This window comes from Theropithecus gelada, chromosome 7a (assembly GCF_003255815.1).
Source record: "Theropithecus gelada isolate Dixy chromosome 7a, Tgel_1.0, whole genome shotgun sequence".
NCBI lineage: Eukaryota > Metazoa > Chordata > Mammalia > Primates > Cercopithecidae > Theropithecus > Theropithecus gelada.
Window position 1 is genome coordinate 23,491,516 of NC_037674.1, and position 13,701 is coordinate 23,505,216.

Here is a 13,701-nt window from a genome sequence, read left to right on the forward strand (position 1 = left end):
AAATCCCTAATTCCTGAGGTTAATTGTATGGGCAATAAGTCAAGCTAGCACAAAATGCCACCAACTCACCATGCCCTATGACAAACTTACACATTTAAACAAAATTATTTTTAGAATAAATGGTTGCTTACTGCCCAGTCTCCCTAATCTCTCTCTTCCTTCCCTTTTATCCTCATTTCACTCCTTTATCCCCTGCAAACAAGTGCAACTGACCAGAAATCTAATTTCTATCAGGCTACAAAGGGCCCCACTAATTCTGCTTTGCAACCACAGTGCCAAAGCCATTTATTCAATACCACAATTTGAGCTCAAAGTCTAAGAATGGCACCAAATATGCTACAGAAATAGTCACGGGAAAAGATAGCATAGATTTAAATCAATAAAGGTAAAAACAGTGATGTCAAGGAGAATCTCAGAGAAGCTTCAGGAAAGAGGAAGAAAACCAGAAACCTGTCCTTATGTAGTTATATCATTGCTAACTCTAGAGACTGGTATCTGAAGTAAATCAATACCATTTATCAAAATACAAAGTGGCCACAAGAATTCATCACTACAACAGAACACTTTTGAGAGTAAAAGGGGAGTTATCAATAATTACACATAAGTAACAGATGTAAAGTGAGACTATCCCCAGGCAAACTGGAATACATGGTCACTCAATCCAAACAGGTCATAAATTTAGGGTGTGACTACTTACCAAAATATTTCCCTCCCCACTAGATGTACATGTCAAAACAAATCAAGTTAGAAGACTTTAAATATTATAGTTGCCAGATCACTATGGGCTAATTTTAGTCTGGCAACCAAATCAGACAGCCAGACATATTTAGCTCTATAAAGGGAGGAGGAAAAAAAGGAGAAAGGTAAAAACAAGAGGGCCTGTCAAAAAACCGCATAAGCCCTTTCCAGAAGGTAAGATCAAATTTTAATATCAATCCATAAGGAAGACTTTTTTTCTGTGGAAATCTTGATCTCTTACCTATAACATGATGGACTACTTTATACTTTCACTTTTTCATCCACTCCCTATTACTGCATTTCTTTTTGAAAACCAACTGGTAGTCAACTGCTCACCTACTAAACACTAATTAAATGGTCTAAGATAATACATGTCATACTGAGACAAAACCAGTATCTTGTTACATATGCCAGATAGTCTTTAAATGTGTTCTGAAAAGTTATAAAATAGGCTAATCTCCAGAGAAATTACATGATAATAGTTAAAGTAGATCCAAATAATATTCAGCCTACAACTGGAACGAAATGGGGAAAAAAAGCAAAAACACAGCAATCACACTTTCTAAAAAGCATCATAAAATGAAACTGGAAAACACATTTTAAAACAATTTAAAGATAAATGCAGCACAATTTCCAGAGTCCTCTTAATATCTTGAATGCTGGTACCTGAAAAAAAGCAAGTTTAATTAAAGAAGCTCTTAGTAAAGGACAGCACCTTACAGTTATTTTGAAAAGAACTGTGGAGGATTTTCAAGGACTTTTAAGGTTAAAGGTTCTTCCTTACCCTAATTTTACCTAAAAATGTAGTTTTTCTTAAGTATCCCATCATAGGTTTATTAGCAATAGTAAAGTTCACCTAAGCAAGAAATCTTCTTCAAAACCTCAATGGAAAATATGTCACTATTTCTTGCATAATCTGTCTCTCAATCTTTCGGGACAGTTTCTCTTCTTTGTGTTTCTCTTAAATTGTCCCTTTCAGTTTAGAAATCAGCACTCAGACCTCCAAATTCCTGACCTCGCAATGACCTAAAAAATTTTCTAGTTGACAAGATCCCTCAGCTAAGGTACTTGAACTTTCTTACAGTTCTGATGTTCAAGCTATATGGACAGTAGCCCATAAGTATTTGTTTCATGGTTAGACTGCTCCCCCAAAAAGAATCCCAGCAGGACAGAACCAAAAACAGTTATAAATTTTCTAAGTTTCTTCCTGATCCTATAAAAACAGCAACTAAAATATTTTCTTTTCTAAAGATAAATAATTCAGGAGAAAAAAATTAGTTTCAAATAGCTGATTAAAATCAGACCTGCCTGACTTTTTATATGCTCTGAGAACTTCCTCAACTAAGTTAAATATCTAATAATCTTGTGTGATTCCAAGAAAACAAAAACAGGACTGCTATTTTGGCAACAGCACAGGACAAAATAGTATGCCACGAGAAATCAATATCACAGAATAATCAAACATATTGCTGTTACATATACTAGTAATAAAAAGATTCGTCCCACAGTAAAAGAAACCTTTCTGTTTTATTTAACCCAGCCTATTGACATCTTGTGGGGGTATATTTTGGGATATGCTGGTAAAAAAACACATGTAAAAATAGACCAAATTAAAGAATGTTCAATAAAATCTACTGCCTACATGAAGCTGTTAACACAGCCATGGATGAAAAAAGGAAAATCAGACATTCTACCATAAGAAAACATAATAAGGATATAAGGAATAGAAAAGCAAAGTTTTCTGTTGTTTCTTTACAAACGAAAGATAGTGCCTATCAATGAATGCTCATCATATATCATTCGTACTATTACTGCATTTTTACTCTTAAGTTATTCTAAAGTCCACTCAAAATGCTTGAAGCAGCAAGTACTTTAATCAATAAAATCTACCATAAGCCTTCATTTTCCATGCAGTTAACAAGCATACTGATGTAGAAATACTACATAATGGAAATCTGTGGAACAAAGTTATATCTGTTTATATGGTTTATAGCAAGAATAATTGAAAATGGGTTTTCCTTGTGCTGAAGTTCTAAAATGTTATAGTCTTGCATCATACTGATCCAGAAGGCCAGAATGCAGCTAAAGTATACAGATGACATGGGAGCACATTTAAAAGACTATGCCCATTTGACCCCATTAGTACAAACTGAAATGATGTGGGGTCCAATACTAAATAGGTTAATTTATTTATACTCAGCCTTTTTGAAAATGCATCTCTCTGAGGAATTATACAAGGCAAGATAAAAAGAAAGATCTCTTTTGCTACAGGAAAGACGTGTATCTTACCAGCTAGGGTCAAAAACATTACCTTCAGGGGCTTGATGGAATTAGAAAATAGCAGTTACATTCACTTACTTCTCATCTTGTTATATTTGGAAAGATATGAAAGCAATCTTTTCTAAATTACAAAGGTTGAGAAAATGTTCTATTGAGGGTAATATAACCCATAAAATAACATTTACTCAGCCTTTGTAATTACTCCATCGAAAACAGTTAATCACTAGAGATAATTTATAAGCAGAGGGGTTGCCAGTGGTACCCTTTACTGACAGACATTGTTTATGGGCGATGCATGGAGTACTACTAGATTTTTACTAAGAAGCAAGCAAGAGAATATACTTACTCTCTTTGGGCTTACAAGAAGAAGAATAACAACAGAAGACTGCCTTTTACTGCCCAAGAGGCCATTACTGGCTTGCAGCATGTTAAACAGAAATGTCTCATACTAAGAAAAAGATTTATAAATAAGTGACATGGCAGAAAAATGGATGGTTCAGTTCATACTAGCTAGATAATTTGTATAGTTGTCAATAGCTGGACATTTAATTCTGTATTATTATAACTTTCTTTCCCATCAATGTAGTTCAAGGTTAAAAATAAGGGAGATATTGGGAATTGTGTAAATATGGTATTATCTTAATATAAAATCTAAGAGTCAGAGACTTTTACAAAAGAATTGATAAAACAAAAAATCATTAATCTTAAAATATAATTATAATCAAAAAAGGATTATAAGGATAGAGCAAAAATAGCAAAGCAAAGAATAATAATTTAACCATTATTTTATATGGCTAAAATACTGTAAAAATTTTCTATGTAGATTAGAATGCTTTTTCCATTCAAAAAATGTCTTGCAATTGCTGATGTCCTCAGGTCATCAGGCCACTCCAACCAGAAGCCCACCAAAGACTTGAAGTTTGCTGCAAGCCTTGCTCATATCTAACCTCGAAAGGAAAGCAGACTACAAAGAATAAAGAACAGTCAACTCAACATTGGTCACCTTTTCACTGTCATTTCTTTGTCCTGCTTTTCTCTTTATCTTGCTAAGTTTCATTTCTACTTTTAACATAATGTCATATCTCATTTGGAGATTTTTTTTCACTGAAACAACATCAACAGAGATTATACTTGCTGCCACTGCTTGTCATTTGATGTATTTCACTAAGACCCTATATACATTCTTTCCTCTGTAGTCTACAGGATTCATGGCCAGACACTGCTGCCAGACACTGCTTACTCATTCTGGTAGATCTTCTCACTCCTGCAAAGACCAATACCTCAATGCCACTTTACTATTTTGCTTTCTCTTAATGGTGACTATCAACCAGTTAACTTGTTTTCAACAACTTTTTCTTGAATTTTTGATTAGTGCAAAATAAAAGGATGATCAAGAAAGAGAGTCAACAGAATATCCTAGACAAATTCATGTTGTATGTTCTTTGAGGGTATCTGACTTTTTTCACCTTCAAAATTCTAGTGCCTAGCAGACTGCCAAAAATATGTTTGTGGATTTAATGAATAAATTACTGAATAAATGAACATCTACCCAGAATGCTTAACTTACAAACTTTTCATAAACTCTTACTATATGTACAGAGGCAACAAAAGGAGCTAAGATAAAAAGACAGTTCTTGCCTTCAAGAGTTTCCATGTAGGATGGAAGAAAACTTGAACAAATAACTATTAATATAAATAAAAGCTACAAAGGAGTAGACATAAAGAAATATGAGATAATATTATCTCTGTAGCGGCCACAAAGGTTATTTTGTGACAGAACACTAAACCTATTCCTTCAAGACCTCACAAATTATCTATATGCTACCTGACCTCAGAAATTATATATATGTTACCTTATGTAACTTCCTATTGTGACTACAGTCTCTGAGATTCCATGCAATAGCAGAAAAATATTAATACTAGCAAAAAATATTTTACTTTATAACACTCAGATGAATTCTCCCATTATTGCAAAAGAAACAAAAAGTGAGAATTTAGTCAATTAAGATATTTTGTAACAAAAGTAAGTATGGTATATAAAAAGTTCTTTTTTAAAAGTAATAAACCACCTAATCTTCCACAGACTTATGGAACACATTAAGGTTGTATAAGTAGTATCATTATGGTTAAGAACAGTTTATAAAAGAATAAGAAGGGCAACCAAAATGTACCCATGTCCAAGGCATTCCTGGCAGTGGGTTGTATGCTACCACCTAGGTTTCCTGTGTTGGGAAGGAATACAGTGTATGTAGAATGGGTCTCACCTATTAACTCCCTTATCAATTGGACATCAGCATCTCAGGTGGTTATTCTGACAAAGCACTATATATAGTGCAGTGGCACTATACTATAAACAAGGAAATAAATATACCACTTATTAATGTTTCTCACGAGAAAAAAAAATTTTAATGCAAACAATTAATCTTTTTAAAATGAGGTAATAAAACAAGTCCTATCTTTATTAACAGAAAAACAATAATATGATATATCCTAAACCTTGTTACCTAAACCTTGTTATTACCTAGTAGTAACAGCACTGTTCTAAGTCAAAAGATAGTGAAATAATTCATTTATTTGAAGTGGAATTAGACCTGGCCCACTATCAAGACTATCCAGGAATAGGCATCTGGACAGGCAAAGGTCTAAACACAGCGTATAAAAGTTTAAAACCAATTTTCCTCCATAATCAATATCAACATATCTGCAGTCATTTGCATACTTACCACACTGACTGAATTTCTCTTTTAGTTTCTGCCAAGTCAAGTCAAAAGGTAGCTAGAATGAAAAGAGGTATTAGTAACACATATACAAGAAAAAAAAGAATTTCAATTATCCTTAATATTTATTTGCTTACATTTCTGACAAATATCTGGTTGCCTTTGGAGCCTATTCTCTCTCTCATTCCGCTTCCCATTGGACCCGATAAAAATCCTCGATCCATATCGATGCTCCTTTCCAGTATAGCTCCTATACCTGGTCCCATTCTATCAAAGCTGGAACTCATCCGGTCCAGTCCCATCCCCATTCCTCCAGTCACACTGTTCATGCCACCCATTCCACCACCTGGATTTTCAAGAAAGGACGGGGGGATTTGGGAATTTTGTGTTTTTGTTTCAAAAACATAAGGAAAAGGAAAAGAGGAGAAAGGAGGAAAAGAAGAGGAGATAATCATTTTTGAGAAAGAAGGGGAAAAATTAATTTGTTTATATAATTAAATAATATACAAACATAAAATTATTTTCATACAGATAACATAACTTTCCAAAGAACAGAATTTGCTTCAGTATATATTTAGTTAGCTGAGAAATTCTAGCCACTGTATAAATATATTATACATATATAACTGTATAAAATTATATTCTGATCATTAAATATATAAATATATAAATCCTCTACCAATCACTGCTTCCAATAACATGACAGTTGTTCTTATCCTTATTTTTATTTTCCAATATCAAGCATAATAATTGCTAGAGTAAAGATACACAGAGATAAATTCAAATTATTACAACTCTAGCACTCAAGCCGCTCTCACCGTACTCTCCTACAAATATTCCTTTCCTACCTTATCTTTCACCTCAGCATCTTCACCTCTGTTTCCCAGTTTTTATTCTCATGGTAATTCAATAATCATAGCAAAACATAACTTTTAATCTCAATATTATTCAGAACTTGTCAAGGGAACAAAAAATGCTATCACTCCCCATTAGCCAGAGCTTAAGAATTTAGCTCCGAACTCATACCTACGTCATTCTTATGCACTGACTCGATTTCCTGTCCTTTTCACTTACTCCCATCTTACTTATTATCAAACCTTTTGTCTTGTACGTAATATCCCCAAACATGGAAATTCTAAAAATCAACATCACCCTCAAATTGGCTTTTTGTGAATAACCAATATAAAATCAGGGAAACAGAAGTACAGACACTGAGATAAAAGAGGAAGGTACGGAAGTTAGAACTAACAGGAAATGGCTGAGGCTAAAAGATGATGGAAGGAAGAATAAAATGAGGAGCAAGATACAATGGAAGTAGATGTCTTCAGCTGACAGGATTTTAGAATTTACTCTTAGAATAGTTTAAATAGGTTGTATGTTGTTTGTGAAATTTCATCAATTAAAGGAAGTCAATAAAGTATGGAGAGCTCACAGACATGTCCCAGTAAGCAAAAGAGGTTAAAAAAATAATAATAAATAATCCATGTATTCAGGCTTAATGTAAGACCTAAAAGGTAGTAGTGGAAATGGACGGATGGGAGATTCGGCATTCCCCAGTGTTGCAACTACTCTTGATGCTATTACGGGAAAGGTTCAAGAGGAAAAGAAATAAGTACCTCTTTCAACCTTAGCCTGACTCAAGCTCAGGAGATGCCTAAGAGTGTTATATCTGCATTTACCAAAAGACATAGATGTTTACAAACAAAATAAGCTAGTCACTAATAGCTATTATAGAAAATAAGAAAGGAAACAAAGTTGGTGCTAAAGCAAAACTTGTTCCTGACACATGATCAGAGAAATCCCCAGATTCCCTAGTTGGAAAGAAGGTTCTTGGATTGGCCGTTAACACACAGTTTAGAAATATCAAAGAAGTAAAATTCAAACAGTTAATTTAGAAATTTCAAACAATAACCAAATAGAAAGGCTTCACTCAATTATCAAGATTTCTCAAATTATAGCAAGACACATTAACATATAAGAACAAAGTATTACTATACTACAATAACTACTCTTGCAAAGTCTTTGCAAGCACTCAAATATTACTGAATAAATTCTAGTAAAATTTAAACCTACTTATTCCAGATCCTACTGGACCCATGTTAGAAGCTCCTATTCTTCCTGCAAACCCTCCAATCATTGCACTGCCTAAACAAGGATGGAAAGATAATATACTAATTAATTTAAACAATCATACTTTAAAATTCCCAAGGTACTATGTGCTCTGATTTACAATAATTGAAAAGCATAAAGTCTTCTGAAAATAGAGTTCAAATATGTAAGATGTTGAAAAAGAGAGCTAGCATATTAAAATCTTTAAAGTGTTTTCTTCAGTAGTAAGCTGTATAAAACATTATGATTTTCTGATTTTTCACAGAAAAAGAGAAACCAAATTTCAAAAATTATAGCCTACAAAAAGAAAAGAAGTATGCAGCCAGCCCTACCAAGTCTACCAAAGGAATCTCCAAAGCCTCGATTTATTCCAATATCACCACGTCCAAAATCTCGCTCCATGCTACTAGTCATGGCACCACGGTACAACTCTGAAAAAATTGTGCAACAAATTAACCTTTTTCAAATATATCAATGCAGGACGAAAACATTCAGGAATGTATCTAAATTATAAAAAGACAGCATAAGTCACAAAAACAAAACAGTCTGTCATTTACCCAATTTACCTCACATGCCACACATATCATCCCCATTCCCACTAGGCCTGTCCTTATCTCCTAGTGCCTACATGCCTTCCGAAGACATTTTTTGCACCCATTCCTAAGTTATAGAGGGGAAACTTTAATAATAGGGAAAACTAAATGTGCCCACACTTCCCACTGCATACATTTACCTACCTCCCATTCGGCCAACTCCTCCAAATCCTCCCATGCTATTCATTGCTTCCAGACCACCAAACCCTATTCCTATGGAATAAAGATTAATTTTGAGATCCGACTGTCAGTGATGTAGCTGAAAGGTACATTTTGTAAATGTTAAGTCTCACCAGTAAGCTCTACATCCACCCTACCTTGTGCAGCTACTTCTTAACACATCACCTTCCTTTAAGTATGTACCAGGCTCAATTTCTGCTAGCAGCCTTTAGAACATGAGCCAACAATAAACCATGACTTTTTTATTTCATGGAATTCTCAACACAGTTTCTAGTTTATTAAAAATGGTGATGGGTACATACAAAAAAACAAATCTTTATACATACCTCCTCCAATTCTATTCATTCCTCCAAAACCTGGACCATCCATTCCCATACCTCAAATAAAATACACAGTATGTACTTTAAGTATATTTTACTTTTATGACTAAAAGATGATATAATGCATTATAGCAAAATAGATACCACTGGTATAACCACAATGAAACACTAGAGAAGCAGTAAGGTATAGGAGGCATGGTTTAAAGTGCTATGCCATAGCAGCTGCCTAATCATGAGTCTTCAGAAAGGTCTCTTTGAACATTTATTAGACAAGAAAGCGAAATTCACTAGTAACCCCACAACATTCAGTTAGAGAATATCTAGAACTAGGTAATCATTCACTTTTTTTCCACAATAAACACAGAAATATTACTATCAATGATTTTTTTTCCAGCATAGACACAGAAATATCAGCAGATTTAGAGATCAGGTCAGAATATAAGGACTCTCTAAACATGGCAGTTAAAAGGAGCAGCAAAAATTTTAAAAATATAAATAGTATGATTTAGGAGAGGGTAGGTAGGTGTGAAAGTCTAAGGCTAAGGGAGGAAACTTGTTTGGATCAGAATAATTATGATAATGAGCCTCATAATTTAAAGTGTGACTACAGCATCTCGACAAAAATAGGAATCTGATAGCATTTATTAGTCCATCAATTAAACCAGTAATTCACGAAGTATGGTCCAGGGACTCTTTAGGGTTCAATAGGTCAAAACTACTTAAGTCACCAAACACCACTAAGACATTATTTGACGTTTTACCCTCACTTTCTTGAGTTTAAGGTGTCATTTTCCAAAGACTATATGATATACAATATCACAAAAAACTAAATGCAGAAACAGATATAACAGCAATATTAAGTCAAACATTAAAAAGATGTGTGGAAAGGTAAAACAATGCCACTCTCCTCACCAATTTCTTTTTTGCAATGAAAAACAGTTTATTTTCTTAAAGCTTTTAAGTATGAGTTTACCATGTAATGAGTTTATCATTTTTTAATATGTAATTTTTTTAATTTCTAATTTTTCATTTATAATACAGTAAATACTGGTAATTATAACTAAATAAACAAAGCATTTTGGGGTTCTCAACAAATTTTAAGATATAAAAGGGTCCTAACATCAAAGTTTAAAAACCAGTCTCTAAAAATGAACTGAGAGTTCTTCCAGGTAAGCAGCCAACTAACTAACTGAAAAGCTACCTTCCCAACTGGATAAACAAACTTCAGTTGCCTATGATATGGTAGCATTTCAGCTACTCCATAAATACTGTACATACATGATATATTCTCCTTCTGCCTTAAAGACATTTCAAAATCCAAAGTGCTAAAAGGCTAGCTACAACACAGCTGGCCCCAAAGAAACTCTCCCGACTTCTGCCTATCTCTTTCATGTCAGCTGTGCTCAAGGTTTCATCCCTTTTTCAGAATCAAGTGACATCATAAATATCTAACTATTAATTAGAGTCCTTTAAACATTATTACAGACCACATCAATGGAGGCTTTATTAGCTAGCATATGTATCATTTAAAAAGAAAAAAAAAAGTTAGAATACTCACCACCTGGACCTAAATTTCCCATTACTCCACCTATGTTCAACTGGCTGGCACTAATAGGCTGTCCACCCGGACCAAGTCCCATCCCAATGCCTCCAAGACCACCTAAAACAAAAATGAGAACAATTATTACCAAGATCCATATATGATTAACTAATTGGCAATAAACTTTTTTAAAGAGCTATATACCTGTAGTAGTATCTCTACAATTTCTGCAAATTTTCAAATAAGAGCACTGGTTCTTGTTTTTATCTAGAAAGTAGCACACTGAAGCCTGACTATAAAACCATTTATTAATGAGAAGTGTTTTATGAAATAAAACATGATATACTATAAAGTACACCTTATACCCCACTTAAAGGTGCACTGAAAGGAATAATAAAATACCTAGAGGATTTTGAGTAATATCTTATCACCTTATATACGGCACACATATCTGAAAATGAGCATCTTGTCCAAATTTGTAGACCCACTTAAAATTTCATAATTACTTTTTAAATGGCTCAAATCAAACTAAAAAGTCAATAACCATGAAAGTATAACACTGAATAAGGCAAATATTACATTACCTAGTTTTCTCATTGATATAAATACTTATTTGTATTTAATGGCACCTTAAATGTTTCCACATCTATTATCCATAAAAGAGGAAATTTTTGAGACCTTAGGTTACTTCCATAATGACATGGAGCTGATTTTAAAACTTGGGTCTTTGTTGTCAAACTGCACAACAAAGACCAAAGTCTTAAAATCAGCTACAAGGACAGATTACTTATATAAAGAAAGGACGATTCAACAAATAGCTGACTTTAATAGCAACAGTGTAAACATGAAGACTGTAGAATACTTTCAAAGTGCTTAGAGAAAATAATTATCAATCTTAAACTATACAACAAGTTAAACTATCTTTGAAGACATTTAAAAACCAAAATTGAGAGAATTTACAAATAAAAGATCCTCACTTAAAAGAGCTTCTAACATTCATGCTTCAGAGGAAAAAAATCAGTGCCAGAGTCCATAAAAGCAGAGGAGTGATGACACAAGAAAATGGTAAATAACATTGTCTAATTTGCAGGACAGAAAAAAAAATAGTACAGAACTAATAATACAGAACTAAAACGCTGAGCAATGATAGTATAATTCAGTAGGAAAGTGACTGCATCGAAAGGTCAGTCTACTATTACATAAAAGAATAATTATATTAACTTCAGGCTTCATAGAAATATTAAAATATCCAGAACAATCCACAATAGGAGAAAAATAAGTATTTGTAAGACAGAAAAATAAGACACAAAATAATAATGGAAATTAATCCAAATGAACCAATACATGTGAAGAAACTGAACTCTTCAATTTCATGGGCAAAAAAACTATCAAAGTGAGTTTTTTAAAAAGTCTATCTAAGCCCAGCAATAACACCATTTATAAGGGGTGTGCCTAAAACAGTAAAAAAATAGGAAAAATGTGCCAGGCAAGTACAAAACAAAATAAAGCTGCCATACTTACATTAAAATTAGACCAAAGATTCAAAGTAATTACTAGAGAAAAAAATCACCCTATAAAATTTTTGATTCACCAGGAAAATATATTAACTCTAATCTAGATGTACCTACTAAGCTAGCTTAAAAATATTTAAGTAAAAACAAGAAAAAGTAGACAAATCCACTATTCTACTGGGCAATTTTACTAGACACATAAGATAATAAAATAAACAGTGTTACAGCAGAAAAAATTATTAGTAAGGATCTAAGACAATTAAAATGATTAACAAACTTGATTTGATTAACATATATAGATCACTGCACTCACCAACTATACCCAGAATACTAAGAAAAATGTGCCATAGGGTAGGCCATCCATAAGTCCAAATTAATTCCAAAGAATCACACTCACATATAAACCATGTTCTCTGACTACATTGAAATGAAAAAGTACAAAGAAAAAAAAAAACCTCATACATTTGGAAATTGAAAACTTCTATTTTCAAATAATACATGGCTCAATAAGAAATCATAATGGTGATTTTTTTTTTTTTTTTTTTTTTTTTTTGGAGACAGAGTCTCCCTCTGTCACCCAGGCTGGAGTGCAGTGGCACAATCTCAGCTCACTGTAACCTCTGCCTCCCAGGTTCAAGCAATTCTCCTGCCTTAGTTTCCTGAGTAGCTGAGACTACGGGCATGCGCCACTGTGCCTGGCTACTTTTTTTTTTTGTATTTTTAGTAGCAACAGGGTTTTGCCATGTTGGCCAGGCTGATCTCAAACTCCTTATCTCAAGTGATCCACCCGCCTCAGCCTCCCAAAGTGCTGGGATTACAGGTGTGAGCCACCATGCCCAGCCCATAATGGTAATTTTTAAATACTCTAAAAACCGACCCATCATAAAAATGCTCCATAGCAAAACCCATGTAGTAACTTTATAGTCATAACTGCTTATATTAGAAAGGAAAAGCTACCAATTTGAAGTAAGCATTCAACTTAAGGAGTTAGGACAAAAACAAACTAAACCCCAATAAAGAGAAGGAAAAAAATAATAAGGCTAAGAGCAGAAATTAAAAATACAAAACATTCAAATTCAGTTATTTGAATACACCATTAAAACTGACAAATTTCTAACAAAATTAACCAAGAAAAAAATAAAAATTGTAAACATTCAGAATTTTTAAAACAGAACCACAGATGTAGCAAAAACTTAGAGATAATTTTATGCCAAAATATTTGAAAATGAACAAAAATAGAAAAAATCCTTAGAAAAATAGAAATTACAAAAATTGACTCAAAAAACGATAGAAAATATAAGCCATCAATAGTTAAAAACTTCCCAGAAACAACAGATGAAAGCCAGTTTTACACATAATTTCTAGCAAATATAAAGAGAACATATAATTCTGATAAAAAAGAGCAAATACTTTCCAACTTAACACACAATGACTAAAATTTAAAATAATCTAAAAAACAGAAAAATGTACAAAATGTGGTATCAGCAGTTAAAATGAAGAAACTAGAGCTACATCTATCAACATAAATGAATCTCAAAAATAATTTTAAACAAAAAAAGCAAGTTACATAATACATTATGATATCACTCAAACAAAATTTTAAATCCAACAAAACAATTCCCTATGTTTATGGATGTACAAATGTGCAGTCAAATTATTAAAACCTAAATGATAAATACTCTATCCATAAGTTGTTTCCTCTAGGTAAGGCAT

The 13,701-nt window shown here is 33.1% G+C and overlaps 1 protein-coding gene across 3 annotated transcripts in view; it reads right to left on the reverse strand.

The window, feature by feature from the left end:
• The window catches only part of MYEF2 (myelin expression factor 2), a 38,919-nt gene that overhangs the window by 3,842 nt on the left and 21,376 nt on the right, over positions 1 to 13,701 (reverse strand). For 2 of the 3 annotated variants that reach the window (XM_025390597.1, XM_025390596.1), the window contains exons 10-16: positions 10,496 to 10,597; positions 8,944 to 8,994; positions 8,582 to 8,650; positions 8,177 to 8,275; positions 7,809 to 7,880; positions 5,873 to 6,081; positions 5,742 to 5,793 (exon numbers count right to left, since the gene is read on the reverse strand). In XM_025390597.1, coding sequence (XP_025246382.1) covers positions 5,742 to 5,793; positions 5,873 to 6,081; positions 7,809 to 7,880; positions 8,177 to 8,275; positions 8,582 to 8,650; positions 8,944 to 8,994; positions 10,496 to 10,597 — 654 coding nt within the window. The remainder of the gene's footprint in view (positions 1 to 5,741; positions 5,794 to 5,872; positions 6,082 to 7,808; positions 7,881 to 8,176; positions 8,276 to 8,581; positions 8,651 to 8,943; positions 8,995 to 10,495; positions 10,598 to 13,701) is intronic. The other variant, XM_025390598.1, reaches the window with a different exon arrangement.